At 41.0% G+C, this 27,438-nt stretch overlaps 4 protein-coding genes across 6 annotated transcripts; 1 reads left to right on the plus strand and 3 right to left on the minus strand.

The window, feature by feature from the left end:
• Positions 1 to 35: 35 nt before the first annotated feature.
• LOC144210991 (uncharacterized) lies at positions 36 to 6,215 on the minus strand. Its single transcript, XM_077737961.1, has 19 exons — positions 6,019 to 6,215; positions 5,370 to 5,949; positions 5,088 to 5,203; positions 4,913 to 4,981; positions 4,661 to 4,840; positions 4,451 to 4,584; positions 4,278 to 4,372; positions 4,145 to 4,199; positions 3,917 to 4,060; positions 3,576 to 3,737; positions 3,441 to 3,504; positions 2,741 to 2,948; positions 2,540 to 2,670; positions 1,876 to 2,167; positions 1,650 to 1,784; positions 1,456 to 1,492; positions 1,287 to 1,379; positions 84 to 1,215; positions 36 to 42 (listed from the first exon to the last, which is right to left on the minus strand). The coding sequence occupies exons 1-19, from the start codon at positions 6,213 to 6,215 to the stop codon at positions 36 to 38; spliced, it is 3,831 nt and encodes a 1,276-aa protein (XP_077594087.1).
• Positions 6,216 to 7,400: 1,185 nt separating this feature from the next.
• On the minus strand, positions 7,401 to 15,195 carry LOC144210893 (disabled homolog 2-like). 2 transcript variants are annotated; one of them, XM_077737845.1, is made up of 15 exons: positions 14,972 to 15,195; positions 12,406 to 12,668; positions 11,976 to 12,115; positions 11,794 to 11,892; positions 11,590 to 11,721; positions 11,435 to 11,518; positions 11,091 to 11,114; positions 10,969 to 11,004; positions 10,792 to 10,854; positions 9,889 to 10,404; positions 9,061 to 9,178; positions 8,375 to 8,971; positions 8,156 to 8,310; positions 7,768 to 7,846; positions 7,401 to 7,677 (listed from the first exon to the last, which is right to left on the minus strand). In XM_077737845.1, the coding sequence occupies exons 2-14, from the start codon at positions 12,548 to 12,550 to the stop codon at positions 7,781 to 7,783; spliced, it is 2,175 nt and encodes a 724-aa protein (XP_077593971.1). In that variant the 5' UTR covers positions 12,551 to 12,668; positions 14,972 to 15,195; the 3' UTR covers positions 7,401 to 7,677; positions 7,768 to 7,780. The 2 variants fall into 2 exon arrangements, with proteins under 2 accessions (XP_077593971.1, XP_077593972.1); XM_077737846.1 differs by lacking the exon at positions 9,889 to 10,404.
• A 3,200-nt stretch (positions 15,196 to 18,395) lies between these two features.
• LOC144210302 (fructose-1,6-bisphosphatase 1-like) lies at positions 18,396 to 20,960 on the minus strand. The gene is made up of 8 exons (XM_077736885.1): positions 20,741 to 20,960; positions 20,021 to 20,183; positions 19,785 to 19,877; positions 19,582 to 19,722; positions 19,364 to 19,501; positions 19,145 to 19,264; positions 18,882 to 19,071; positions 18,396 to 18,567 (listed from the first exon to the last, which is right to left on the minus strand). Exons 1-7 carry the CDS (start codon positions 20,908 to 20,910, stop codon positions 18,883 to 18,885), a joined length of 1,014 nt encoding a protein of 337 aa, XP_077593011.1. The 5' UTR covers positions 20,911 to 20,960; the 3' UTR covers positions 18,396 to 18,567; position 18,882.
• A 1,455-nt stretch (positions 20,961 to 22,415) lies between these two features.
• On the plus strand, positions 22,416 to 27,407 carry trim23 (tripartite motif containing 23). 2 transcript variants are annotated; one of them, XM_077736883.1, is made up of 11 exons: positions 22,416 to 22,562; positions 23,115 to 23,277; positions 23,530 to 23,651; positions 23,852 to 24,133; positions 24,209 to 24,391; positions 24,577 to 24,792; positions 24,864 to 24,998; positions 25,059 to 25,188; positions 25,275 to 25,385; positions 25,554 to 25,678; positions 25,779 to 27,407. In XM_077736883.1, the coding sequence occupies exons 1-11, from the start codon at positions 22,464 to 22,466 to the stop codon at positions 25,956 to 25,958; spliced, it is 1,746 nt and encodes a 581-aa protein (XP_077593009.1). In that variant the 5' UTR covers positions 22,416 to 22,463; the 3' UTR covers positions 25,959 to 27,407. The 2 variants fall into 2 exon arrangements, with proteins under 2 accessions (XP_077593009.1, XP_077593010.1); XM_077736884.1 differs by having other exon boundaries at positions 23,855 to 24,133.
• The last annotated feature ends 31 nt before the right edge of the window (positions 27,408 to 27,438 follow it).

Raw genomic sequence — 27,438 nt, forward strand, 5'->3', positions numbered from 1 at the left:
CTGTATCAATTGGTTTATCTGGACTTTCGATTGCTTCAGAATCTGTGGATTTTGATTTTTGTGCAGCAATTCCAGTGCCTGACAGTTTTTCCTCCGTCGAAGTTATGCCAATAAAGCTGGCACTCGAGATTGGCACCACAGTTGAAGAACAGATTGTTTGACCCTGTTCCTGTGTAGAGAATGAAGATGTTGGCTGTGATTCTACTTCAGTTGGTGTTTTGGAGGTGGATTCATGGGCTGAGGATGGACAGATTTCCTTCATTGGTTGAAATTTAGGCAATGAACTTGTTGATATCTGGGGAAGGTTTGGTCTGACCTTTGGGAGTCGACTCCTGGAAACAACTTTTTGCAGATTCTTAGGTAACTCTTGTAAGGTATTGACATGATCACCAGCTTCTTTGTCTAAAATTGTAGTTGAATCCTGTGGTTCATTGGCTGGTGTATTGGATGGTTCCTTGGTATTACAACCACTTTCAAGTGTGTCTCCTGCAGCAAGTTTCTCTGAAGGAATGTCTGTTAAGTCTATGCACAATATAGGTGTAACAGTTATGTCAGAAGTGGTTGTTTGACTTAGATTTTGAAGACTCGAGGTCCCAGTTGGCTGTGGTTCTATTTCATTTGTTGTTTTGCCAGTGGATTCAAGATTTGAAGAGCTAATTTCTTTTGTGGTTTGAAGTTTAGCTTGTACGTTTCTCGATGTCCGAAGGTTTGGCTTTGGTTTGACCTTTGGGAATCTACTTGTCTTGGTCTGTTGAGAGGGAGTTAGTTCACTAGATTTTTCCTTGACTTCTGCTGTCTCAATATTAATAGTACTACTTTTAACCGTTTCAGCATCTGTGGACATTGTGCCTGCTGTGGCCATACTGGTGATTACCACGTCATCCTCACCAGAAGTTACTTCCCTTGAAGATATAACATTAGATTTTAAACTCAGGATAGGGGTCACATTAGGAGCTGTTTGGTCCTCTACTTCTTCTTGGATCAGATGTGTCGTTGACTCCTGAGCTTTACCTTTGAATGCTAACTCATCATTAAAACTTTCAGTGGCATCCATATTTTCCTCACTATAAGTAAATTCTGTCTCAAAAGTCTTTGTGACCATGTGGTCCTCTGACCCAATTGGGATTTGAATGGAACTGTTTTCCTTGATGAATTCTGCTACTATCTCTTCCTCTAAGAGTTCGCTGGTATCCTTCACAGTCTCCATAGCAATTTCTGTAATTGTAACAATTTGATTGAAATATCGTTATGCTTTGAGAAGTATAGGCACATCGGTTTTCATGTACCTGTTCCATGATCATGTACGGTCTCTGACTGAGAGACGTTGCCAATGGCCAACAATGTCTTAGCAGCCTCGTTGTAGCTCTCCACCTCAGACACTAAGAGAAAACATAATAATTATTTTCTAACTTTGAATAGCAGCAACACAGTAATTTAAAAAAGAAACTAACCAACCTTCATCGTGCTCAGAAGCTACAAGATCAATAACATCCTGAAATACAAATATGACTTTAATTAGGTTATGTCAGGTGTAGATAATCGTCACAAAAAAACTGAATGGACAAAGAGATGGGACCGATGTTGGACAAATAAAATGGACTATGCTCTTTTGTCATTGAGGTGTTGAACACTACGCAGGAGAAACTTACGGCTAGCAGATCCAACTGATGTAAACAAGGCTCAGATGCCCCTGTCTCATATTTCTCCCCCTCACAGAAGGAATCAGAGCAGAGTCCATCTTGAGTAATGTCCAATACATCAGACATGTTGCCCAAGATGTCAAGCTACACAGGCGAGGAGGGACGGGATGAATTATGGAATGCATGCAAACGCAAATAGAAATACAATGAGTTGGCGACAAAGCGAGTTAAGCACCTCCTCTATCGTCTCGTCCACTTGTGAGATAACAGTTGAGGGAGAGTGCAAGCTATTGGCGACATAGGCTTCATCATTCTGCTGCAGGCCCGGCTCCTCCTCATCCTCACTGAAATCGTACTGAGACGCTCTGAGGGTAATAAGTTTGGACTTTTTGGATGCCGAGGAAGGAGATGGGGCTGTGGATGGTCTGGCCCTCTTTCCGGTGCATTTTCGGGGAGGTTTATGGGCGGACTCCTCCTCCTTGGTGGGGTATTCTAAGATGGTGCGAGGCTTGGGGACTCTCCCATACCTTTGAAATACATTAAAAGATACTTTCACTATGTCCACTGCCAAAAAGAGAAACATGTGTCTTGCTCCCTAAGACAACACTAAATGTCCAATCATCTTTCCACTGTAAATTTCAGGTAGTGCAGGGGATGTCAAAGGGTTAACCACATTAACATCAACTCCATATTCATTTAATCATTTTTTTCATTTCAAATGGAAACAAAATATATATTTTTTATTATGTTCAATATTAAAGTGGAAAATGGAAAATATCTATATATTTATTTTTAAATTTTAGAAAATGAGCTTGGAACTAAAAACACAAAAGAAATAAAATTGGATTGAAAATATTGCAATGCTTGATTTAAAAAAAAAAACTAAATGAAATGCTTACCTTGTAGGTTTTGCAGGTTTAGCCGAGAGTTCTTCATCGCAAGAAGAATCCCCATCACCAACATCATTATCATCATGATCATCACCCTCCTCTCCGCTGCTTAATATAACAGGTGATGCCTCTTTGTTTACCTGAAATATAATTATTAAGAATGTAAGAAAGGACAAATCTGAAGAAAATTTTCTGAAAGTGTACTATCACCTGCTCTTTCAAGGTTTCTTGGGCCACACCGTCATTCTCTTCAGCTGGTGTCTCGTCTTGGGTCTTGGGGGCTGTGGTAGGCTGTGGAAGCTTTTTACTCCACTTTCGGCCTAGAGGAAGGAGTGGTTTGGCCGCTCTGCCGCGTGCGAGTTTGGCGGGCTGAATTGATGGCCGCTCAGAAGATTCGTCTGTCTTGGAACTTTCACACCTAATCCAGAAAATGTGAGCTGTTAAATTCAACAGACTAGTTCATATTTTGAGGTAAAATGAAACACAATGGCAGAAAGGGAAAGAAAGTGAGTGAGTACTGTTGACCCTAACTGAAATTATGGCCAAAGATTGTTCAGTGAAAGGTTGAGTTGTATTCAGTGAACCAAAGTTGGTAATTGGATTGTATAACTTTATTCATCCCATATTCGGGAAATTTCGTTGTCACAGTAGCAAGATGATGAAGATGCAGATATAGGAAAGACATTTTAAACATAAATAGATAGGTAATAAGTAAGTTAGTAAATACATGAATAAATATATAAATAAATAAGCATGTTGCTAATAACACACACATACATATACACATACGTGTACATACACGAATATATATACATACATATACATACATATAAGCGCATATATAAATACATACACATAGATGTACATGCATGCATATGGTAGGTCTTAACATGCATTTAAGCTTCCTTACACTTGTGAATCAGGTTGATCCTCAGGAAGGGTTACATCTGTGTCTTCAACTATACAGGTGACATCTTTGGAGAAAAAATGTAATCAATAAAACATTGCATATTTCAATAGCAAAGCTCTTAAGAAACACTTGTACCGTTTTCAGCACTCTTTTCAGTTGCTTCACTTTTTGTCTTTTTTAGCTTTTCACTAGAGCTGTCCTCCGTACTCTGGCGCTTACACTTCATCTTGGTCTTCTTAGTCTTTACTTCCACGCCCTGCTCATCGTTCTCTTTCTCTCCATCCTCTGCTTCAGAGCCTAAAAAGCCATTGTCACATTCCGCCTCACTGTCTATGTCATTATAAAAATACAGTTAAAAATGATCCGCATAAGAAGCTTAAATTCTACCAAATTGCTGTTAGATGATGAGTCCTTAAAAGGGAGCCAAACTATACAATATTTTTCATATTTAGAGCAAAGTACTTGGATACACTTACTGTCTGCCGCCTTTGAGCGCCGCTGACGCTTTTTAGTAGGGTTCTTCTGAGATAGCGATTTAAGCTTCTTTCTGTTGGCCTGGACTTCAAGAATCTTCTTCAGCAGTTTGGTGAAATATTCAATGTCCAGCTTGCGTCTCTCTCCTGCAAGGCAAACATCAGCACAAAGTTGTCTTGGAGTATTGACATAAATTAATATTATCTCTAAATACAATAATGCATACTAACGGAAAGCTTTGTCGATTCTCCACGAGTTTTGTCGCTCTTCTCTTTTAAATTTGTTCTGTAAATACAAATATAAACTTTAGGATTAATCTTTAAAAAAAATGACATAACTGGTGAAAAGCTCTACTTGACATACCCGTATCTCAGCTCGAGTTCGGTTGTGAAAAAGCTGGCCAATCATGGTGAAGTCTGTTCCCACCATGCTGATCGCCAGAAAAAACATATCCGTTTCTGCAAAAATAAAGCACACATGTAAGGAAAAGGCAATTAAATGATTTCAGCTTAGCTACAAATTGGAGTTGTCCAAACCTTCGCTGGACCAGGGCTTGCAGTAGTTGGAGGCCTTGAAACTAGAGTACGTTGTGGTGGAGCCACGTTCGAATATGGGATCTCGGTCATCCGCCGGGTTCGGTCCTTTGGCTCTCTTAACCTCTACCGTCAAACTGACATACACAATGTTTTAGATCATCTTATGAAATGTAGGGTGTATATTTTAAAGCATTCCTGGTCCTACTGTACCTCTCCTCATCCAGAATCAGTGTACCATCTTCAGCCACTTTGACCCGCGGTACCATTAGTGCATCATCATTTTCTTCATCAGGGTCCACCTCCTCCTCCTGTTCCTGTTCCCCTTCCTCTTGCAACTGGCTCTCTCCTGCACTTGGGGCAACTTCTGATTTCTGCGATTTCTGCGACGATCTATATAAAAAAAATAAATCATGAATTAATTTCTGGCCAAAACCTATTGCAGCATCTTCATGTGAGACTCACCGTTCTTCTGCTAAAGATGGAACCTCGGTTTGGTTCTCATTCTCCTGCATGCCATCATCTAAACTCGACCTGTGAGGCGGACATTGCGGGTCATGGAAAGCAAACAAAGGATAATCCAGAAATAATCAGAGCCTGTGTCAATTAAATAACGCAGCCACATAAAAGATGCACTCACGACATGGGGTTGGACGTGGGGATGTAATGAATAAGATCCCTCATGGTCATTGTGGAGGAGTCCAAACTCTCCAAACTGAATTCGTTGACAAGCTTCCTCTTCTCTTTCTTGGCACCCTGCAACATGGCAACAATAAATTTAAAATAGGAGGACTGGCTGTGAATACTCAAGAACCCAATGAAGGGTTTTACCTCTGTTGGCTGGAATATAATCTGCCTAAACTTTATCAAATGACAATTCTTTAGATGAGTCCTATGGTTAGCTGTAATAATAATGACAAACCTTTTCTTTCCGCATTTCTTGTCTGAGCAGGTCACGGAGCTTCTGAGCCTTTTCCAGCCGATGAATGTCTGACGGGTCATTCAATAGTCGGCTCAGGGAATATCGGGCGATAGAGTGTGACTTTTTGCTCTTCGAGGACAGGAGACTTCTGGCTTTTTCCGACAGTGCTGCCATTTCTTTGTCCAGCGCCGTCACTTTGTCTGGCGGTCGGGGAGGAATTTTTAGAACTGGGTCATCTGACAAGGCCACCTTTTCTGCTTCTTTATTGCTCTCTATTGGAGAGGGGTCGGGGGAAATGGCAGCTGCTGATGCCGAATCATCACAGGGGACGACTACGGCGGGCTCGGGCTGAGGTGACTTTGGCAACTCGACTCCCGAATGTGATGCTTGGAGTTCGTTTTTTGCCTCGAGTTCTGATTTTTTGGGGGGAGTTTCAAAGCGGACCTTGGCAGGGGACTTGGGTGTTCGCGGGAGGGTGGCGGGGCGACCTGGAGCCACTCTCGGCTTAACAGAGAAGCGTTTCCTCCTCTGGAGAGCAGCTGAGGAGTTGGTTGCATCCCCATTTGGATCATTTCCTTCACTATACAGTGCAGAAACAAAATTTTAGGCCTGATAAGTACTGCATATGTTTCATGTGAACATCCCTCACCTCTGAGTGTTAGCTTCAACCAAGGAAGAGTCCAGTGGCTTGATGTCAGTCACCACGGAAGCTACTGCATCCTCTCCAGGGTCTTTTGCCACTTCTTTTGACTCCTGACTCGCCGCAGGGGCATCCTGCGATGGAGTCGGAGTCCTCCCGACCCCACCCACATTGGGACGGACACTGAACCTCGAGCGACGGAACATTGGGACCTGTTTATGACAAAAGCATCATCAACACAATTTAACAGTCAACGACGTTCATTTAAGTGATGCATTATTAGTTGATCTCATTTATATGACTTTATCCAATTGCAAAATGATCCCATTTGGACATCACTACTGCTATGGTGCATCCACAAGGTGAAAGGCCCTACATTTGTGGAATCCTGAGTTGGCGAAATTATCCAAATTTTAAAAGCATTTTTTTCTTTAATTTACTAGAAAATCGACTTATGGAGTGACATTAGGAATCATTGACAACAGGGAATGCAGAGCTGGCCCTTTAGTGCAGCTCAGCAGTGATCAATGGCAAAACTAACAATTGGTTTGTTGATATCAATATAACAAATTCAAACGAAATATAAATAGCCATGTTGCATCACCCGGGGATTGTGAAGAGTGAAAACAAAAAGCTAAAGAAATTGAATCACATGTTTTAATGTGCGGCTTCAGTCTGCATGTTCTGGCTTTTCTGCTTACTGAAAAGCTAAAAATCTTTTCTAGATCATTTCCGATTGTTTTCAAAACAACTTACCTGGTCACCAGTGTGTCATCGGAAAGGAATAAACGTCCATTAATTGCCGAAACGATCAGATCTATGCAGGAGAGCAAAATACCTTTTTGAAAAACTAAGTCAATCCGCCATGATGGAAAGACGCAATATTGTATCGACCGCAAGGGGTATTATGGGGAATGTAGTCTTTGCGCACAAAAACACAACTCAGCAAAATATCAGGTGGCAAAAATCTGTTCTGTGTTCAACACAAACTTAAGTCATGAACTCAAGGTTTTTTTTTTTTTTTTTAAGTAGAATTAAGCAAAAAAAGTTTGTGAATAAATACATCTAAATAGATTTGAAAGATACTTAACCCTCCTTGCTTATGTACTTAAAGTACATGTAAATGAATTTTATTACATTTACCAATGTATATTTCCATCTGTGTTTTAATGGTCTCATTTTCATCACCTACAAGTAACCTTAAAGTGTTATTAAGAGCTTTTATAGTAAGAATATATAATTTTCCTCCACCTTATGGCATCTTTAGACAACATCCATATTATAATTTTCTTTTTACATAACATGTATTGCCAAGGAAAAAGAAATTATCCCTCTGGCCCACTTCTACTAAAGTCCTATGTATTTCTTTTAATAATGAATTGTTCCACACATTGCAGCTTCATTTTAATTTTATTTTTTTTATACAGGCAACATCACAACAGGCCCTCCTGGGACCCTTCTTTCATACAGTTTTCTTTTCCTCTCTCTTTCCATCATTCTTCAGAACATGACAAAACGTGTTGGATCAATGCTCTAAAAAAAGTGAACTATTAATCACACAGAACAAATAGAGATGGCAACAAGGAAGAAGGTTGGACAAAGTCCATCGTTTGATTGTCTCGCAGTGGTTGGTCCTCGAGATCTTAATTCATGGAATCAGGATTACAGCTGTGAAAACAACAATGTTTGTTAAAGAAAGGCTATGGACAAAGTCCTTTAAAAATGTAAAAAATAAGAATGAATGAATTGATGACTTACAATAATTGCACGGTCAAGCAAAAGGATTTCCAAAACTATCTCCAAAAGCGCTTGTGGAGTTCTGAGCAGCAGGAGCAGTCTGGCATTAAGGGAAAACAAAGTACATAAAGTTATGTTAGTTACACTCTGACATTGGCTGCCAACATTAATCAAAATCCAACTGATTATCAAATTAATCTATATCCACTGTGATAATCATTGAGACAGTGGCCTAGAAATTGTTGACATCCATATTTTTTAGTACTACTAAAAATAATAGGGACAAAAAGTAAACAGTTGCTTCAAAAATATATATTTTAGATTAAATGTTAAAACAAGTTTTTAAAAATTACATTTTGAAATTAATAATGCAAAAAAAACAATTGATTAAATGATTTCTGTACTCTACCATTGTAGCAGTCGGCACCCCGAATGGAGTGGCATTAGGGGTCCCAAATGCCTCATCAAACATGTCTAGATTCGGGCCGGGTGCCGGAGCCAAGCTGTTTGAGGAGAAAGCAGCATCGAGGAGGCCAGGAGTGTTCAGGTTTGGAGCCAGCACATCTACACGAGAAGAAACACAATGTCAATGTGAAAAACTTGGAAAGAATTGCCACACCTGCCTTACCATTAACTGCCGGCGACAACTGATTAATGTCAAAGTCATCATGATCTGTAGCATCTTGAGCCAAGCCCACTTTATTGGAAAAGTACTCGTTGAAATTCTCCAATTCAGGTGCCGGAGCAGCAGCCTGTTCACCTTTCCTCGCTGGGATTGCGGGTGGCTTGGCCAGTTGGAAGTCCTTGAACATGTCTTTCCCAGTTTTCTTCTCTTTTTCGCCAAGAGGGTCCAAAGCAGTGAAGGCATTTCTCTCTGCTTTAGGCGGGGCCTCTTTTGCAGGTGGGCGAGGAGGCGGGCGGGACGGAACTTGCTGCTCTCCAAGGCTGGAGAAAGGACTAGGCTGGAAAGGGTTGGTGGAGGCCGGCTGGCCCCAAACCGCGGCTGGCGGTGCGGGCTGGCCCCATGCTAGATGCGGGGCACCGAACTGAGAAGGCATTTGCTGACCCCAGGCGTTAGGTGGTATGGGAAGGCCACCAAAAGCTGATGGCTGTGGGTAGGCGGGCGCTCCGTACATGGATGGGCCTACAGTGGAGGTTGCCCACATGCCTACACTGGGGATACTGGGGATACTGGTGGTCGCTGTTGGTCCTAAGTGAAGATCTCCTGGATAGGAAAAGAAATGTCAAAAACCTCCACACTCCAGAGAAACTACAAAACTGCAAGGCTAGCCACCAACTCCACCATTCACCTACCCAAAGCCGCGATGGAGGACTGAGCAGAGTTACCCGGCGTGTTGTTGAACAAGTCCCCTCCGGCCGACGAGCCATCAGAAGCAAACAAATCGGCTCCGAATAATTCAGTGGATGAGGCCTATTAATGGAACATGATGAGTTTCAAGAAGAAACAATAAATTATTGTTGATGATTAATGCCAAATGCCAATAAATGCTTGCAAATTGGACGTGCAACAGCACAGGCCAAAGAACTAATTGGAGATGGCAAAACTGCTACTAAGCAGCACCAACTTTTGCAATATATTGTCCAGCACTAACTGCCGTTAACACTTTGCAGGCCTCAAATGCAACAATAGACAACGCATCATAATAATATTTGATTGGCATGCATTACCACTTACCATAGGGCGTTACATCGGCAGGAGTGTTTGTCAAAGAAAGAAAGTGACAGCTTTTAGACACAAAGCATAATTAGAATCGAAGCTCCAGACCACAGGTGCATGCATGCAGAATGACCCTCACTCATCCTTTCTACTTTAAGTATTTAATACCATTTCAGCATTTGTTCAAAATCCTTGATATCCATTTTAACCTATTCAACGACATTAATGGTGATCGATTTTAAATGTAAAAAGAAATTCATGTGAAGATTAGTGCTGCAGCGATACCCATGGTACTGACCTGACAAAGGTGAAAGAATATCAAGGATATGGAATAAATACTCAAAATGGTTTTCCTTGACGTTAACAATGGAGACCCAGTGCGACCAGTGATGTGCATGCAGTGCCCAGATGCACCGCCTTCAGGCCTCACACATGCAGTGAATGCCGACAAACGATAAGGTCACCTTCTGAGTCCTTCGACCTCGTCCGGCTTTGGAGCTCTGCGGAGGCGGATTTAGAACCACCGAGTCCTTGCTCGTATTTTCCATAGTTTGGGGGCTCGCACCATTAGAGTCAAAAAAGGGGTTTTGCACGGACTGAGCCGATCCAGACTCACTGCCGTCCATCATACCGCCATGCGTGATCTTGCCCCCGAGCGGCCACTGGCCGTTACGGAGAGCGAGGATCACGCTCTGACTGGTTAAGCCCTGGGCGGCGGCTCCGTTCAAAGGGTCGCTAACGGCCGTGCCAGCAGAGACATTCGGGCCACCATCGGGACGGGGCGCTACGGACAACGGATCGTCTTTGAAAGGGTCGCTGTCCGGGGTTGGAAAGTAGGACAACGTTGAGCAGAAGAGATTCTCAGTCTGGGGGGGTGCCCTGTGGTCGGCGGCACAGGAAGTTAAAAGCTTTCCCTTTATGCAATTCTGATTGCTGTCGACTTCAGCAGAAAAGTCCAGCAAGAGAATATCATTAGATTCCTGGTTCACATGAGAAGGAGATGCAGAGATCAGATCAACAAAAGAGGAGAGTCAATAACACATAACAAATGAATCACAAGAGACACATTTCAAGCTGCTATATGCAAAGAATAGGACAATTTCTATTTCATTTAAACTTCCAATAATCAGACTGATATAAATAACCCCTCCCTCATGTAGCAGCTTTAAATGCCAGATGATTTCACATGAAGATCAACTCAATTCTGAAAAATACATTTCTTTTGTACATGATAATTTGATGACTACAAAATGTTATTTTCAGAATCGAGTTTAACACAGATTTAGACAAATGAACGTTATTGTGGATTTTAGCATCCAAAGAGAGCAGGCCGGTGACCAGGGCGAAGGGAAACGTCGCACACTTACGTTCGGAGACTGGATATCCGGAGGGGTCGACATGTCTCCGAACAGGTCCAGCTGCTCCACTGGCTGTTAGTTGCAAGCATAAAATTATATCATGATGGCTTCAGTTATCACCAAAAAAAGTGAGAATACAAACGGCAACAAGGACAGTCTGCAACTTTGTATGCACAATTAACTTACTGGGACACTTTTGGCTGGAGCACCATTACTTCCATTCTAAAAACAAACAATGATAATAAAAAACGTCATTAAAAAGAACAGTTTGGTTTGGTTCTGTTTTGGTTTATGTTCCATATGCTCACCTCGACAACACTGCCATTTTCTCCCTGCATGTAAACACAAAGCGATTTAGTACCTTGGTTGTCGATAACATACATCGCATAAATGAGAAAAGCTACAATAAACATTTTAAATCGCTGAAATACAAAGTGTAATTTACATTGAAACTGAACCTGAGAGGTTAAAAGTTAATAGAAATGAGCTGAATTATGACTTCCAGCATCTCTCAGTTGAAAGTGATTGAATGTCTATTGCCATCACTGTTTTGGATATTATTAAATACAGATGGCAATGAATGAGTTTAGCAAATGAACCAATCAGATCACAGTTCTTCCAAACCCCCAGCTCTATGAGTAGCAGCCTTTACCTTCTGTGAGGCCTCGGCCTCCTTCTTCTTCAAGTTGAAGATGACTTGAAAGAGGTCCTTCAGGTCTATGACCAACGGTTCCGCCTAGCAGATGACACAAATAGTCAGGAATGAACGCGAGCCAGCGGAATAAGCATTATCCGACGCTCGAAAACCTGCTGGGCCGTCTTGATGGCAAAGAACTGATGCTGGCCTTCTGCTCCACACACATATCCAAAAGCCCTGTTGTCCGTCACATCCCTGGCGATGAAGGAGATCCTGTTCACCAGATGCTCATGCTCGATCACCTAAATCAGTAAAACATGCACGTTCAATGAAAATTTATCTAATTAAGACTATCAATGTAAATCTAAACTTACTCCTGATTTTTCGTCAATGATTTTGATTCCAGACATGGAAATGTTGACCCAAATTCGCTGTTTGTGTTTCCCTTGAGAGCGTGCAGCTACTGCCATTCCCTATATGATGATAGTATTGCATTTACATCTAGTGTTAATGTGGAGGGGGGAAAACTGAAATATGCTACAGTTGGAAATTGCACCTTCAGTTTCATCATGGAGTCCTGGCACATCTTGTCTCCTCGGGCTTCAGGAACGTCGTCAATGCCGATCAGCTTGGCTTTGTACCTCACACCATCACCTTGAAACCTGGCCAGCAGGTACTCATCGGTTTTCTCTGGCACTACATGAGAAAATTCCAACCACATTTGAGACTTTCAGGTCAAGGAATATATTGCTTGATATTTCCAGTTACTGATGCTAGGTAGGAAAACTGTAATCTTTCTTCTGTTGCCAGAGAAATTATCTGTAGCTTTTTTTTAATAATAATATTAATAATCTCCCAAAACAAAAAGGGAAAACAGCTTTTTGCGAATGAAAAATGTCAACATTTCATGCTATTGTTTTATATGAAGACCCAATTCAACATCAGACATCTTTACAAGAGTTTTAACTTTACTAGTGAACTGTTACCTTTCTTTTTGTCTTTTCTGAATGGAACCTTGGACGCTGCGGTCGCAGGTGAGGCAGGAGGGGAATTTGAGGTCGGGCTTGGCAACGAGGCATTGGCGTCAGCATTGACGACAACAGGAATGCTGGCTTCCACCGCAGCAGACATAGTGCAGGGGTGGGCGTGAGAGTCTCACTAAAGGACGGGATTTCGGTCGATGTGGGTCGAGCTCAGCGTTCACAGAGCAGGAACGCTGTTAGCATCCACGCATGCTTTACAGGATTATCTGCAATGATTAATCAGATCATTCGATTACAAAAACAGAAATTTTAAAAATAGTCTTTACCAACTCAAAGGTGAAAAATGCATGCAAACATGTTCTGCTGCTCAGCTACCGGTCAGCCTTTAATGACAACCCTGCAATAAATCTTTACAACCTCAAGAGAGAAATTTCATGTGACCCATAAATGCATCCTTACCTTATAAGACTTCCAAAGTGACAAAACATGCTGATTAAGATCAGGTGACAGCATTAAACAGCAGCCAATAAGATTTTTCATTGCTCCTTTCATTTGAGAAAAATGCATTATGTATTTTAGGGTAGTACTACTGCAAAAATACTGGGAATCAATTCATTTTCTAAACCACTGCTGGAGCAGTAGTACTAGAGTAGTTGATGTTCAATATTTCAATATTTCAGACTGGAATCCTATCCACACAAACTTCCATGTTCCAGATTAAATGCTTAGACAGTTCGAATGCTTATCTCCATTGAAAGGATCACCGACCACAGTCAAGATAAAACACATTAGGTCAATGTGAATATCCAGTGAGGCTACAAGTAGCACGGGATTGAGCAAAGATTAGACATGGGCAAAGGTTGAGCAATTACACTAGCAATGAATATGATCTTGTGATGCCTAACATCTGCTGAGGGAATGCAGTCCAGCATACTAAATAGTAAAAACAAATGGGAGATAAGGCAAGATTATGATGTTTCCAGGTTTTTGTTCATGTAAACCTTAATCAGTTTTAGTAAACTTTAATCCATTTTAACGACGATCCATTGGCACGGTGTATATATTGGCTTTTTATGGGCCTCGGCATAAAAAAATCTGTATATCTACCAAGTTCCCATATAACATGTTAGTAGTCATGTGCACTAAAATGGCAACTATAAAATAAGATGGCAGACTTCCTTTTTCTGGATGGACCTACATAAGCTCAAACTACCATCCATGCTGAAAAACAGCAAACTTGAGGATCACACCAACACACGTACACTTTAGTTCCGGGGCAGGGGTGGCCAAGTCCAGTCCTCGGGAGCCCCTATCGAGTCCAGTCTAATTAAATAATTGGCTTCCATTTATGGCAATATGTCCAATCCAATTTGGGGAAGTTAGCAATTGCTGAGTCCCAGTCCTCCAATCAAAATTGAAAATTGATTGGACACCTACCACCATCAATGACAGCCAATGAGTTAATCGTTTTAAAACAGGACATTTTTTTTAAAATCTGTCTTAATAGATTGATTGAAAGTCAAATACGACCTCTCAATGCCAGCCTCTTAAATTGAAATTCTAGCTTCCCAAATTGGCTTCAACGTGTCCAAATTTGACTCCTGAGTGAAGAGACACACACTGTTTGAGGGATTATTCCCAATCCGGCCATATTCAATAATATTTGTAACATTTTTCAGCAGCGGGCTGTTGTCTGAACACCCAACTGCTTCAGCCATTTTCACACAGACATGTGACTGACAAAAAAGTTGCTAGACAATTGCATTTGACACCGCAAAGTGGTGATAAACTTAACACTCTGGTTTGGGCTTTCTCGCACATGTCTTGTAACAAGAGTTAATTTAATGGAATTTCAATTGGTTTGGAAGTTTTACACAAGATAAGCAAGGAAGCAAACTTTGCAAAAGTTTTTCCAGTTGAGAGAATAAAACACCCACATCCCATCCAAATTACCCAACATGGTTTTAAATTTAGTATATAACTAAGCCCCAGTGTAGGTTTGTCACCTTCTAAAAGTGTTTTTCTTTCCACTCCCCGACATTACCAACACATGACCGGCCTCAGCTGTTCACCGCCAATTACAGTTCAAGGATCACACTTTAACAAGGACTTTGGGTCACTAATTCAAACGTCAGCAGAATACACTGCAGGGCCTTGAAAGAGGATGGTAGCGGGAGAGAAATGTCACAATCCTGGGGCCTTCAGGAAGCGTAAAGCGGTGCACACATCTGGAGGAAATCAAGCAGTGAGTCAGCCAGTGAATGAGATGTGGTGTAACACAGCCAGAATGCTTACACACACATACACACACATACACCAACATGGGCCTCTGGTGCACAATGAGGAGGAGGTGGAGAAGTAAAGTCATTTTTAGACTCCTTGCCCTGGACAGTCAGCAAACATTCCCCCCTGTGATTTATAGTCTCTAAGCCTAGAAAGTTTGCTCAGATCAACATGAGTTTCGGGTGAAAAAAGTTGGTTGAGGACAAGCATCTGCGTCAAACAATCATGGATGGAAAGTTGGGGAGCATTCAAACCTGAATTAAAACACATAAGGATGTGGACTCACCGTGTTTGGCGGAGGTGGGGATCCGCTCGAGGGATCGCCGTGAGACGGGGAGAAGTTGTTGTTTTTTCTTCTCTCTGGAGCGCAGGGGCGCCTCGCACGCTTGCTGTGCTGCAAAGTTGTCACGATGGAAGGGTTTTCGTGGCTGCCTTGCTCGCTTACGACTCGACGCCGCTTGTGAAGGGGAAGTGGGCGGACCCTGACTGCAGCACCGGAGCGGAGCGCTCGTAAAAAAGGAGCAACGACGTGGAGACAAAAAAATATATTTTTTTGCTCACTGTCACCTTTAACTATAGATCTTCTACTTGTGTGTCACTGCAATAAATTTGAGAATATTTCAGTTGATATATATTTTTTATCTTATTTGATTTTGGTTGGGATAAGCTCCAGCACCCCCTCCACTGGTCCTTGTGAGGATTTGTGAAAATGAATGAATAATATATTGGGATATAAAAATTTCTCGTCGGTTTATTTGTCAGTGTTTTCTGTTGGGAACAATAGTATCAACAAATCATATATTGATAAAATAAAATAAAACATTAATTAAAAAACAAAAATCTTTATGGCCTACAATTCTGGTCTAAGGTATCTTGTCATTTTATGTATTTTTTAATTATATACTACAAACTATACAAGTTTTTTTCTATCATAGGTCATGCATGAAACTAGAGGAATCTAAATCCTCTAAAAATGTAAAGCTTCTTTTGTCCCTCTTGCGTAAATTTTGAGTAATTGTATGTTTCAGTTTTTATAAAAGTTTATGCTCAAACTATTTTCTTCTGCATGAATAGCAGAACAAGTTTTATATATTGGGAGTTAATTGTCTTGCTCGCATTCCTCTCATTTATTAAAAATTGTTTAAGATCCATCTCATTCTTTAATAAAAATGTGCAAACTATACTTTTATGATGTTGGATTACGGCATTTAAGGATTTCAACATCTTAGATGAAAAAAATTCTCCATCTCTGCCAAGACGAAGAGAAAAAAATGAAATGACTTCATGGCATTTCAAAAAATAGAGGAGGACAAGAAATAATCAGTAGATAAAGTAGAAAAACACCACCATCTTTGTTTTCAGCATTCTCGCAAAATGTTAGCCATTAATGACGGACTGGGACGGTGGCCTAGTTTCAAGGACTTCCAAGGTTAAAACAAACATAGCAAGGAACAGGATTGCAACATTTTTCTGACAAAAAAACGTCAGCGTGACTCTTTGCTCCGCTGCCACATGGACTTTCACTTCTGTAAACTGCGCAAGAGTCGTCATATAACGACGCGGTCACTTACTATTACGCACAAATTGTTTCAGATTTGTTCAAAAATGTATTGGTTAGCTTTGGGTACTCTTGTGTACAATTTTCAGTTTTTTTTAACAATACACAAAAGAAGTATTGCAAATTTCCTAACTGGTCTTGCTCTCAATTTTTTTTGTCTCAGATTTTCCGTCTGGAAAAGCTTTAGTTAATTTTGGGGATGCAAAAATAAAAAAGTAGAAATAAAAGGCATGACAACACTGAATCAAGCCATTGTGATTATATACGGTTATCAGGAATGTGGAAGATTTGTAACGTTTGGATGTTTCCAATAGTTTTGATGAGACGTCGAAAAGGACCGAGGAAGGACGTCCTTCCTGGTCTCATCGCATCCTGTCTTCTGCTGACATAAGCTGTATTTTTTTTTTTTTTAAGTGACTTGAATCTCTCACTGGACAGCTTTTTGATTTGTCTATGGACTCCAAATTCTCTCCAAATTATTGGCAGTTTCAGTAAAAAAAAAAATCAAACTAAAGTGGCTGTAGATGTTTCTGATGATTAAATACTCAATTATGAAAGTTTAAAAAGTACTCCCAAAATGTGTCAGTCATTCTGACGTGTTCTATTCCAGGAAAATATGACACAACAAATTCACAGGAAAAAAGAAATGACAATATTAGCGGTGAAGATTCACACCCAAAAATATTTCTAATGAAATTCTTGACTTCGTTGGACTCAAAAAAACAGGAAGTCTTTCTAGTCAGGAGAAACATTAGCCAAGCACCTTGCCCTGGCCTTCAGTTTCCTGTGGGGAGCAAAATTTTATAAAAAAGCAGTCACATCAGCACATATTTGCAACCGCCAAGTACCCTCTCCACTCTTTTCCTATAGGAAAGACCCCTTACTCACCCCCTTGCAACTTTGCAGGACAGTGTTATTGAAAGCCAGCAGAAAATAGCTGACGACGTACCAACTAAACTAGAATACGCTAGTACACTTATAAAAAAAACTCTCATGCTGCACAGTCGGGCCTTTGAAATACAAGTTTGAACTTTTTTATAGTAAAAAGTCTGCATAGACTAAATCAAGTTAATCATTCCAGGGTTGCGACCCAGTTTTTACTGTCCCACCGCAAATGATTAAAATGTCATTGAATATGCTTTCCACAACAATCTTAAGTTCAGCCTCCATTTCCTTGCACATTTTAAACACTTGATGGTGCTAATAACTGAAATAGTGCCTCACTACTAGTTCAGTGGTTGAAATAAATGTTGGAAACTGAATATTATTTTACATAAATTAACTCATAATCCATTTTAGGTATGATTTTCTTGACTATGTATGATTTTGTATTACATATTTGCTTAGAAAGTTGGCAATGACAGCACTTTTTAGTAAATTGAAATTGATTCAAGTGCAAAAGTGAAGATAAACATGTTCCTCGAAGAGTAAATTTGAAGCCATAACCAAACAACATAATTCTTCATTTCCTCCTGTGGGAAAACTTGTCTGAGCTAATTTGGTCTTGATTGTTGTCCTTTTTTTAGGGGAGTGGAATTTCCTGATCCACCCGCCGTAGACTGCATTTAGAGTCGTTTGTTCTGAGTGGGGCGAATGCATGCACATTAACAAGAGGGAGTCTATGTATTGTAAAGGATATAATAATGGTGACCATTTTTTTTCTTTTTTTTCATTTTCTGAGTTACTTTATCATTACTAGGGTCGCAGGGGGTGCTGGGGGCTATCCCTGCTGACTTTGGGCCAGTAGTGGGGGATATCCTGAATTATGTGGCCAGCTGATCACAGGATATGAAGAGACAAACAACCATTCACTCTTTCACTCATATCTAAGGGCAATTTAGAATTTCAATCTATGCTCTCCTGCTACCTTATTATATAATAATTTTTGCTTCCTTATGTCATCTAAATGCATTAAAAGAATATTGGGAAACATCTGCAATCCATTCATAAGGTCTGTCCCGTTTCCCAACTGATTCAGGGGCACTTCATAAACTCGACTGCATAGTTGGAAGAAAAATTCCATCAAGAGTGAAACTTTTCGCCATTGGCCGCCAAGTTTCCAAGTTTCTTACAGACTGTGATGTGATTTCATAACCTCAATGCAATGTCACATACTTGGCCAGCCAATTTTCAAGAGGGTGAAAAAAATGAGTTGTGTGAGAACGGTTTATTTGATTTTTTCTAAACAAAAGTGACAACAAGAGATGAAATGAAATGAAAAGATCTGTCATCGTCTGAATTTGCATCTCCCCAGAGATTGACGGGTTGTGGTTTCAGTGCGGTCAAAGTGAAAGAGCTGGAAAACCAGACAAGTTGTGTAGCATCTAAAAAATAAAAAAAAGGCATATCAAGTTGCCTTAAGTCCAATGAACACCAAGTTTTAGCTGAATAACATTCAATTTTCAAACTGAATTTTTGGGGGATAAATTGACAGTAATGTAACAAAAATACTGCCACAGCAAAATATATTACTTTTGTTTATATCTATATAAATGTATACATATATAGTTTTCTTTTTGTTCTAATAAAATGAATGAATTCCAACCCTACCAGTAGAACTGGATTTGACGTCTATAATTGTCAATGTCAGATAATGCGTTCATTAAGTTAAAGGTAGTGACTTGTTTTTCCATTTCACCTCATTTGTGATGCTTCTTATAGATGGCAATGTACTCCTGCACATCGTCAGGTGAGCCCATCACTACGGGAACCCTCTGGTGGATGTTGGTGGGTTGAATGTCCAAAACATTGCAAGCCCCCGTTGTGGCCATACCACCTGCCTGCTCCATGATGAACGCCATTGGGTTGCACTCGTACAACAGCCGCAACTGAGAGAAGGACAGAATTGGGAAACATGCATTGTGCAGATATGATATACACAATACTACGTCACATGCTAACCTTTCCCTTTGGACTTTTCACATTGGCGGGATACAAAAAGATGCCGCCGTACACCAGTGTGCGATGGACGTCAGCCACCATTGAGCCCACATAGCGGCTTCCATATGGCGCAGAACCATCCTGGAATCATAATCGTTGCAATGATGTGTTGAAATGGCTGTGCAATGCGAGTGTGTATGAGCCATTCCACTGAAACTATTCCATTCTCTCTCTATTTACCTCTGGGTACTTTTTCTTCTGGATGTATTCAGTCACATCGGGGTAAAAATGCTGTGCATATCCTTCATTCAAGCTGTAGATTTTCCCTCGTTTTTTAATCTTCACATCTCGGTCCACCAGGATGAACTCTCCAATGGCCTAAGGGAGAAATTAAAAACTTATTTTTGTTTAATTATGACAACCTGTTGCAGTCACGGCAATATAAGTCAAAGCATTACAGGGTCGAGCATGAAGCAGTTGACTCCTTGTCCTGTAGACAGAACCATCATGGTGGCACTACCATATAAAGCGTAGCCGGCCGCAACAAGCTTTCTCCCTGGCTGAAGGGCATCTTTCTCATTGGGCTCATTGTCTGTGGTCTACAGAAGATGCAGAAGTTACTTTAAATACACAACAAAAAAATGATGTCTCAAAAACTTACCTTTCTGTAGATAGCAAAGATGGTACCGATGGATACGAGGCAGTCGATGTTTGAAGAACCGTCTAGCGGGTCAAAGCACACAATGTATTTACCCTGAGGGAGAGAACGTAATGATTTTTCTTCTGGCTAACATGATTGAACACACAAAACAATTCTGCCAAAACAAGATTTGAACTGTAATTGAATCAAAAGTATTGTTACATGCCACACTGAGGCCTTAATGGGTTCTTTCTTACACTCTTGTCTGACTCTACTATGATGGCCTGCTCATCTTCTTCAGACACCAACACGCAGGAGGTGAAGGACGACTTGATCATGTTGATGACCAGGTCATTGGACAAGACGTCCAGCTTCTTCACCTGGTCGCCCGTCACATTTGTGCTACCGGCGATACCATACCTAGTCAGAGGAGGGAGAGAAGGACCTTTGACTATAATCTAATAACAAGGGAAAGTCTGTAGACACCGATAAAGGTCTGCTCATGCAAAATATCCCACAGCACCCCCACTAAAAGGCAGTGAGCATTCACCTTTGCCCGGGTTGAAGTACAACGTGCAGCTTGTGTTCAAGAAAGTTTATTTATTTTAGAACAAATATGTGTAGATAGTGAAGCAGGCAATTAGGAGGAATACCTGTGAATGCTCATTTTTCTTTAAATGAAAATGCAATTAATCGACCATATTTATTTATTGAAAGATGAATTGAGAGATTTTTTTTTGCTATTAATTTGCTGAAAATGCAATTAGTTGCATTCGTATTGATAGAAAAATTGGAGATTTTGTTGTATTTTGACTACAATTATTTATTGACAACCCTCCCAAACAAGAAGGATTACAGATTTTGACCATTATTGTCATTTATTCATTAGAGTTAAATATCCTGATATCCATCAAAGTATAGTAGTAAGTATAGTATAGTGCAATATAGAAATACTAACAAATGTTTTAAAAACTCACAGGTTAGCGATGCCGGCCTTTCTGACAGCGGTGGAAATGGCTTTGACAGCCGTGCAGATGGAGTTGATCAAATTGGTGAGCTCACCAGTTCCATGGGCCTTCCTGCCCTCCTCCAGGACAAACCTGGTGAGGGTCAGCACATTGGTGTCGAAGGCTCCCTTCTCAGACATTTTCACCGATGGGGAACCTTGCACCTCGAGAGGAATGGAGCCGCAGTTAAAGGTGTACTATAAAGCTGGGAGGCAATGGAGAGGGGGGCCGGGGAGACCAAATGGGGAGGTGTGTGAGCATTTTAGCCAATCACAGGTGACTGTGCGTTGGACTGGACAAAGTTCAAATGATAATGAATATTTTCTGCCTTTGATATGTTTAAATTGGGTGGATTCTATTTTAAAGAGGGCAATTTATTGCAGTACCATTTGTATGCATTCCTGGTCATAATAGGATACAATAACTTAAATATTTACCATGTTAATCGAATTGAGGATGTGTACTGTACTGCATTTCACTGTCATGCTCTCCCATTCATTGCCATGTAATTGTTGTAAAAATGTGGCTAAACAGAATGCTGACCTCAGTATTTTTGCAAACAATATCCCATTGTTGGTTTCCACTTCAACATCACAAATGATTCGTGCTTTCAGTAAGTACAGTTAGTTTTTGCATGATTATTTGTTGAATAAAAGCATTGCAAAATTGTATTTTGGAGTTATTTGAGGGTTTTCTGTCAGTTGAAGGTCTGGGGAAAGTTAGGAATTGAGTGTTTAGACATTAGTGGCAGCGTAAGTTATTTTGATGATGCCAGCTCCTCGTTGTTGCCAAATGAAAAAAAGCACTATTGACAAATATGTGGGAGCTGCAGCTTGTATTGAAAGGATATTCAAGAACATAAAAAGTCTGCCTCACTCGTGGCTGTGGAAGAATAGTTAACAAGAGGGTCTGCTGAGGTCACCAGAATGACTTCTGCAAGACATGTTATTTCACAGCAAGAGGTCAAAGTTGAACTTTGAACCGTTGCAGGGTTGAGTATTGATAGTAGTTAGTGGTGACAACTATCAGCACACAGAACCGGCTGGTTGTTCATGATAAATCATGTGATTAGTTTTTCTGTTTTACAGGACACTATATCAACATTTAATAACAAAAAAAACTTGACTCCATTTACTGATGGTTTAGGGTAGCAAGCCAATATTAGAAGTTTTCTTTTAAATCATATATGAGATGTTCAAATGAAATTCAAGAGGATAGGTGAGATGACATTTTAAATGCTGTTTATGAGAACTATTGGACTAATAATAATAAACAATATTACATCCTAAAGATCTCCTACTTTGGACATTTTATTGAAGACTATAGCAATAAGATCTCTTCTCTAATTAATTAATTATCTGGCATTGAGGGCAATTGAAGTCGTATTCATTTGGACTGGGAGGGTTTGCAACCTTCCCCATGAATCCCACACCAAATGAATTGGACGTTTGCTGCCGTCAATGACCTTGCAACATGCTCATTCAATGCCAACCATCCCATTTCAGATAGATTTGGATCCATTGCTGTCAACGCAGGATTTCACCAAATAATGAATGACATCATACACGTCAGATTTTTGCAACGTCATCAATTTTTCCCTATTACTCATGACGTGGGGCAAACAAGGAAGTTCAGCGAGGTGATCCTTGGAACGCGCGCATGCTCGGTAGGTTCAGCGCAGCTGTTCCCCGCAATGGCCGCCTTTGCCGCAGGAATAAACAAGCAGGGCTCCCTGACGACCATGGAGCCGTGCGTTCGACACGGCCGGGCGGCTAACGGGGGCACCGTCAAGGTCGGTGGGCTCTTAAAACTACAATTAAAATGTAGATCGATCGGTCCTTTCTTTTTGCAGCAAACCTTCGAGAGCGTTTGACTATTCTGCTAAACACCGTATACGTCATCTAGTGCTGTCTGGATGTCAATAATGTCGAGATCTGACATTTATGCAGCATTTTATTGAATCGCACTGATTAATTTGGTACAGGTTGGCATATGAGTGCCATCCCATCCGTGTTTGTCCGCGCAGATCGGGCCCACGCCTGCATATTTCTATTAATAATATTAATTTCAGAAGTCAGATGGTAATCAGGTAGAACAGTTAAAAACACTGACCTCTGACCCCCATATAAAACAAGCCAATTTTGTTCCATGAAATATATTACACTGTATTACTATAACTACCATCAACGGTGATAGACATCAATTCCATGTAAACTGGGGGTGGCTTCCAATGAATTATAATGTTCAGCGTCAACGATGGCAATAGACGTCCAATCCATTTGGATGGAATGGATCTGCCTATAGTGGTAACCATGGAGATGATCCCAATTGTGTTGATTGACAGGTGCTTGAGTGTGGCGTGTGCGAGGACGTCTTCTCCCTCCAAGGTGACAAGGTCCCCCGTTTGCTGCTGTGTGGGCACACCGTGTGCCACGACTGTCTCACCCGGCTTCCCTTACATGGCCGGGCGGTCCGATGCCCCTTTGACAGGCAGGTTACAGAACTGGGTGAGTACCTACCTGGTAACCAGCTTCCATTGCATCTTCACTTTAAGATTTAGTACCATGTTTTCCTTTCTCATTTGCTCCCATTTTAAATAAATGCAACAATACAAAAGCTTCCAAGCTATTGGTTAACCTAACACAGTCCATGCATTGTCAATGTACATATTTTTATTTGCAGTAAATAAGCGGAAATTGTAATTTATTTTACTTGTTGCATGAAAAACAACTACTTCACTGTTCTGTTGTGTATTTAAGGGGACTCTGGAGTGTGGGGGCTGAAAAAGAACTTTGCTCTTTTGGAGCTTCTGGAGCGGCTGCAGAACGGCGCCACCAACCAGTCGGGAATGGCAGAGGATGCTTTGAGGGGAATGGGAGAGGTAAATAAATGAATTTAAAATAAAGATAAAAATTAAATGCACTTTAGTAGCATAAGCAAAAGAACCATCTTACATTCACTTCCAGAAATAGTAAACATTCATCAACTCAAATGTCATGCACAGTCACGACAACGTATTCTTGCAGCTCAACTCATCGAAACAGATCCAAAATGTCCCGCCATTCTTTTTTTCCTCCCTAGCAGTGCATCATCCGCTGCGACGAGGACGAGAGCCACACAGCCACCATGTACTGCACCGTGTGCGCCACCCACTTGTGTGCCGAGTGCTCGCAGCTCACCCACTCCACCCGCACGCTGGCCAAGCACCGTCGCGTGCCACTGGCCGACAAGCCGCACGAGAAGACGCTTTGCCCACAGCACCAGGTGCACGCCATTGAATTTGTGTGCCTGGAGGAAGCGTGCCAGCCGGGCCCGCTCATGTGCTGTGTTTGCAAGGAGTATGGAAAGCATCAGGGACACAAGGTCAGTTTGGGATTTTATACTCTTGTCTCTCTTGCTGAAATATCAACATGTCTGCTTGGTGTTGTTTTTCTTCAGCATGCTGTTTTGGAGACAGAGGCTAACCAGATCCGGGCGTCTATCTTGGATATGGCGCATTGCATTCGCTCGTTCACGGAGGAGGTTTCGGACTACTCCAGGAAGCTGGTGGGCATCGTGCAGCAGATCGAGGGCGGCGAGCAGATTGTGGAGGATGGAGTCAGCATGGCGCACACGGAACATGTGAGTTTGGTGATCATGACTTGAAGATGCCATTTCTTCAGAAAATGCATGCCTGTTTTGAATGAGTGGCCTATGAACACTAATTTTTTAAATACTAAATGGGGATTGTTTTGTCAAATTTTGTTTTAAAAAATCTGTATAGTACCACTTTATTGCGACTTAATTCCCAGAATTATCCCACTTAGGTGCCCGGAACGGCAGAAAGCGCTCGCTCCTGTGTGCGTGCCTACTTTGCCGACCTCCACGAGACACTCTGTCGTCAAGAGGAGATGGCGTTGAGTGTGGTGGATGCGCACGTCCGTGAAAGGCTCATCTGGCTGAGGCAGCAGCAAGAAGACATGACCATACTGCTGTCCCAGGTTTCCACTGCATGCTTGCACTGCGAGAAGACGCTGCAGCAGGTGGGATTTGACAATTTGTGGTAAAAAAAAAATCAGCAGCTCTGATTAACTTATTGAAACTTGGCTTTTAGGATGACTGCAGAGTGGTGTTGGCCAAGCAGGAGATCAATTGTCTGTTGGAAACTCTTCAGAAATCCCAGCATCAATTCTCAGAGTTGGCCGATCACATTCAGCTTGACGCAGGAATCCCTGTCACCTTCACCAAGGTACGCAAATCGATATTGTATATAGTATTTGTGTATAGTATTTATTTTTTCTGCTCTCAGGACAACCGGGTTCATATTGGTCCTAAAATGGAAATTCGTGTTGTGACCCTGGGACTGGACTGTGCTGGGAAAACCACCATTCTATTCAAGCTCAAACAGGATGAGTTCATGCAGCCCATTCCAACTATTGGTAGGTTGGAAAGAAATATCCAAACAGGCCCTAAAGTCTAAATAATTGTATGTTGTTGTTTTTGCTATTCATCCCACCATCATCAGGTTTTAACGTGGAGACAGTGGAATATAAGAACTTGAAATTTACCATCTGGGATGTGGGCGGAAAACACAAACTGAGGCCATTGTGGAAACACTATTATCTGAACACTCAAGGTAGGAAATTTGGATAATATTTGATTGAGAGTTGGGGGACTAACTCATATGGGACAGTTATCCTTTGTAAAAATTGTTCGATTAAATATTAGGATTAATGACAGCAAGCCAACCTGATGATGAATGTTGAAGATCTTTTCCATTTGTGCCTCCCCTGTTTGCATGCAGCGGTGGTCTTTGTGATTGACAGCTGTCATCGGGACCGACTGATGGAGGCGCACAGCGAGCTGGCCAAGCTTCTGACTGAGAAAGAGCTAAGAGATGCACTGCTTCTCATCTTTGCCAACAAGCAGGTATGGGACAGGTGTAGGTAGATAAGAGGGAGTTTGGGGGCAAACATTTGTAATTGCAATGTCATTTTTTTAATCTTTTGTCATTTTTCTTCCATCTCAGGATGTACCGGGTGCTGTCTCCGTGGAGGAGATGACAGAGCTACTAAGCCTCCACAAGCTGTGCTGCGGCAGGAGCTGGCACATCCAGGGCTGTGACGCCCGCAGCGGGATGGGCCTTCACGAGGGCTTGGATTGGCTGTCCCGACAGCTGGTGGCCGCAGGTGTCCTGGACGTTGCCTAGAATGGATCTTTGGCAGCACTCATCTGTGAACAAATACTTGAAGGTACAAATTGGAAGAGCCCAGACGTGCACTACCGATGTTCTCCTCGGAGAGGAGACAACGACTTGCTGAAAAATCTTGGTTGATGGTCTGAACTTTAAACTCATAAGCAACACCGATCCAGTTTGGAAATGGGAAAGCGAGCAATTACATTGCTTGATATTGTTAACCTATTGGTAAATAGGGTTAGGTGAAAACCATTCTTTGGATGGTCGACTAATTGAATCATATAAATCCTATTTAACGCTTTATTGTATTGCATACAACTTACGTTGATTAAATACAAAGGTAGTCTTCTCTCGAGGAGTACAGAAACATATTTACAAAGTTTTAAAACCATTAATCGATTATCAAAATATTAATAACCAATTTGCTGCCCATTAATCATGGCAGCCGCAATAGCAACTCATTCTATTTGCAAATCCCTGAACTCCTTTGTTGCTATTGACAGTAATAAACTAGAAGCAATGGTTTAATCGCTGCCGACCCGTAAGAACGTTGAATTGGATGACGTCAAAAGCTGTTGATTTCGGATTAATGTCCTAAAAATTGGGTAAAGCCAATTTTATTTGAACGTTGTGCTCTCTGTTACAGAACAATGTCTACTGAAGTATTTATAGTATAGAATTGAACCTTTTTTCTGCATGTTCACATTGGGCAAAACGCACTCGCCGTAATTGGGCGGCTATACTCTGCTGTCTCCTTTCAGTATGAATGTCGCAAAACTATCTGTCGGAATAACTTTAAATACCTTGCCGCCTCTACAAGAATAAGTCAAATTTGCAAAATTGAGGTTGAAATATTACTATTAAATCATATGTTGTAATAGTACTAAATTGAAACTGTAATAGTGTGAAATTAAAGTTATCTTCTGTATCTTAACATGTAATATGTATGCAGTATTGCTAATTTTGCAGGTTATTACTTAATGTAGCGTTGAACCCCCCCTATTAAAATGTACAAGTAAAATTGGACTTACGACTAAGTATTAGTATAAATCTTTATATTGACTTTAATCTCTAGTTACACATTACGATGTTTTTTCTCTTGGTGTTACAATTTATAACATTTATTATCGTAATATTACGACTATAATTTCATATGGCTTTTTTTAAGCCCTATTTTTGGGGGCCCCAAAATACTCCGTGGTATCTTTGTGATGTAATGTGAAGCAGTAAAACCCTAACCCTGCCACTGACACTTTTTGTCTCAACAAGGACACAACCTCTGAGTTTTTTTCATTGCTATGTTTACTACTTGCGTTAAAATGATTGTCAGTGTGAAACGCCTTTTTCCGCGTAGTTTGCAAAAACAGAAGCACACCTTTTGTTACCATTTGACTTGATGACGCTTTTTGTTTTTTGTAAATTATTCCTATTGTGATGCTGTCAATAAATGGATTGACCATATTTGTCGACATGACATTTTTTCCTCCAAAAC

This window comes from Stigmatopora nigra, chromosome 17 (genome assembly GCF_051989575.1).
Source record: "Stigmatopora nigra isolate UIUO_SnigA chromosome 17, RoL_Snig_1.1, whole genome shotgun sequence".
Classification (NCBI taxonomy): domain Eukaryota; kingdom Metazoa; phylum Chordata; class Actinopteri; order Syngnathiformes; family Syngnathidae; genus Stigmatopora; species Stigmatopora nigra.

Excerpts from the sequence above, each read along its gene's own strand:
- LOC144210991 (XM_077737961.1), bottom strand. The coding sequence starts at position 6,215 with ATGTTCCGTCGCTCGAGGTTCAGTGTCCGTCCCAATGTGGGTGGGGTC. Across the intron at positions 4,841-4,912 it reads CCATCTTTAGCAGAAGAACG|ATCGTCGCAGAAATCGCAGA; the intron begins GTGAGTCTCACA and ends TTTTTTATATAG. Across the intron at positions 2,671-2,740 it reads AAGAAACCTTGAAAGAGCAG|GTAAACAAAGAGGCATCACC; the intron begins GTGATAGTACAC and ends ATTATATTTCAG.
- LOC144210893 (XM_077737845.1), bottom strand. The coding sequence starts at position 12,550 with ATGTCTGCTGCGGTGGAAGCCAGCATTCCTGTTGTCGTCAATGCTGAC. Across the intron at positions 11,005-11,090 it reads AAAATGGCAGTGTTGTCGAG|AATGGAAGTAATGGTGCTCC; the intron begins GTGAGCATATGG and ends GTTTGTTTTTAG. Across the intron at positions 9,179-9,888 it reads GAGGTCGAAGGACTCAGAAG|GCCTCATCCACTGAATTATT; the intron begins GTGACCTTATCG and ends TTCCATTAATAG.
- LOC144210302 (XM_077736885.1), bottom strand. The coding sequence starts at position 20,910 with ATGTCTGAGAAGGGAGCCTTCGACACCAATGTGCTGACCCTCACCAGG. Across the intron at positions 19,502-19,581 it reads ACTGCTTCATGCTCGACCCT|GCCATTGGAGAGTTCATCCT; the intron begins GTAATGCTTTGA and ends TTTCTCCCTTAG. Across the intron at positions 19,265-19,363 it reads AGAAGAAAAAGTACCCAGAG|GATGGTTCTGCGCCATATGG; the intron begins GTAAATAGAGAG and ends TTATGATTCCAG.
- trim23 (XM_077736883.1), top strand. The coding sequence starts at position 22,464 with ATGGCCGCCTTTGCCGCAGGAATAAACAAGCAGGGCTCCCTGACGACC. Across the intron at positions 24,134-24,208 it reads GAAAGCATCAGGGACACAAG|CATGCTGTTTTGGAGACAGA; the intron begins GTCAGTTTGGGA and ends GTTTTTCTTCAG. Across the intron at positions 25,189-25,274 it reads GCAGCCCATTCCAACTATTG|GTTTTAACGTGGAGACAGTG; the intron begins GTAGGTTGGAAA and ends CACCATCATCAG.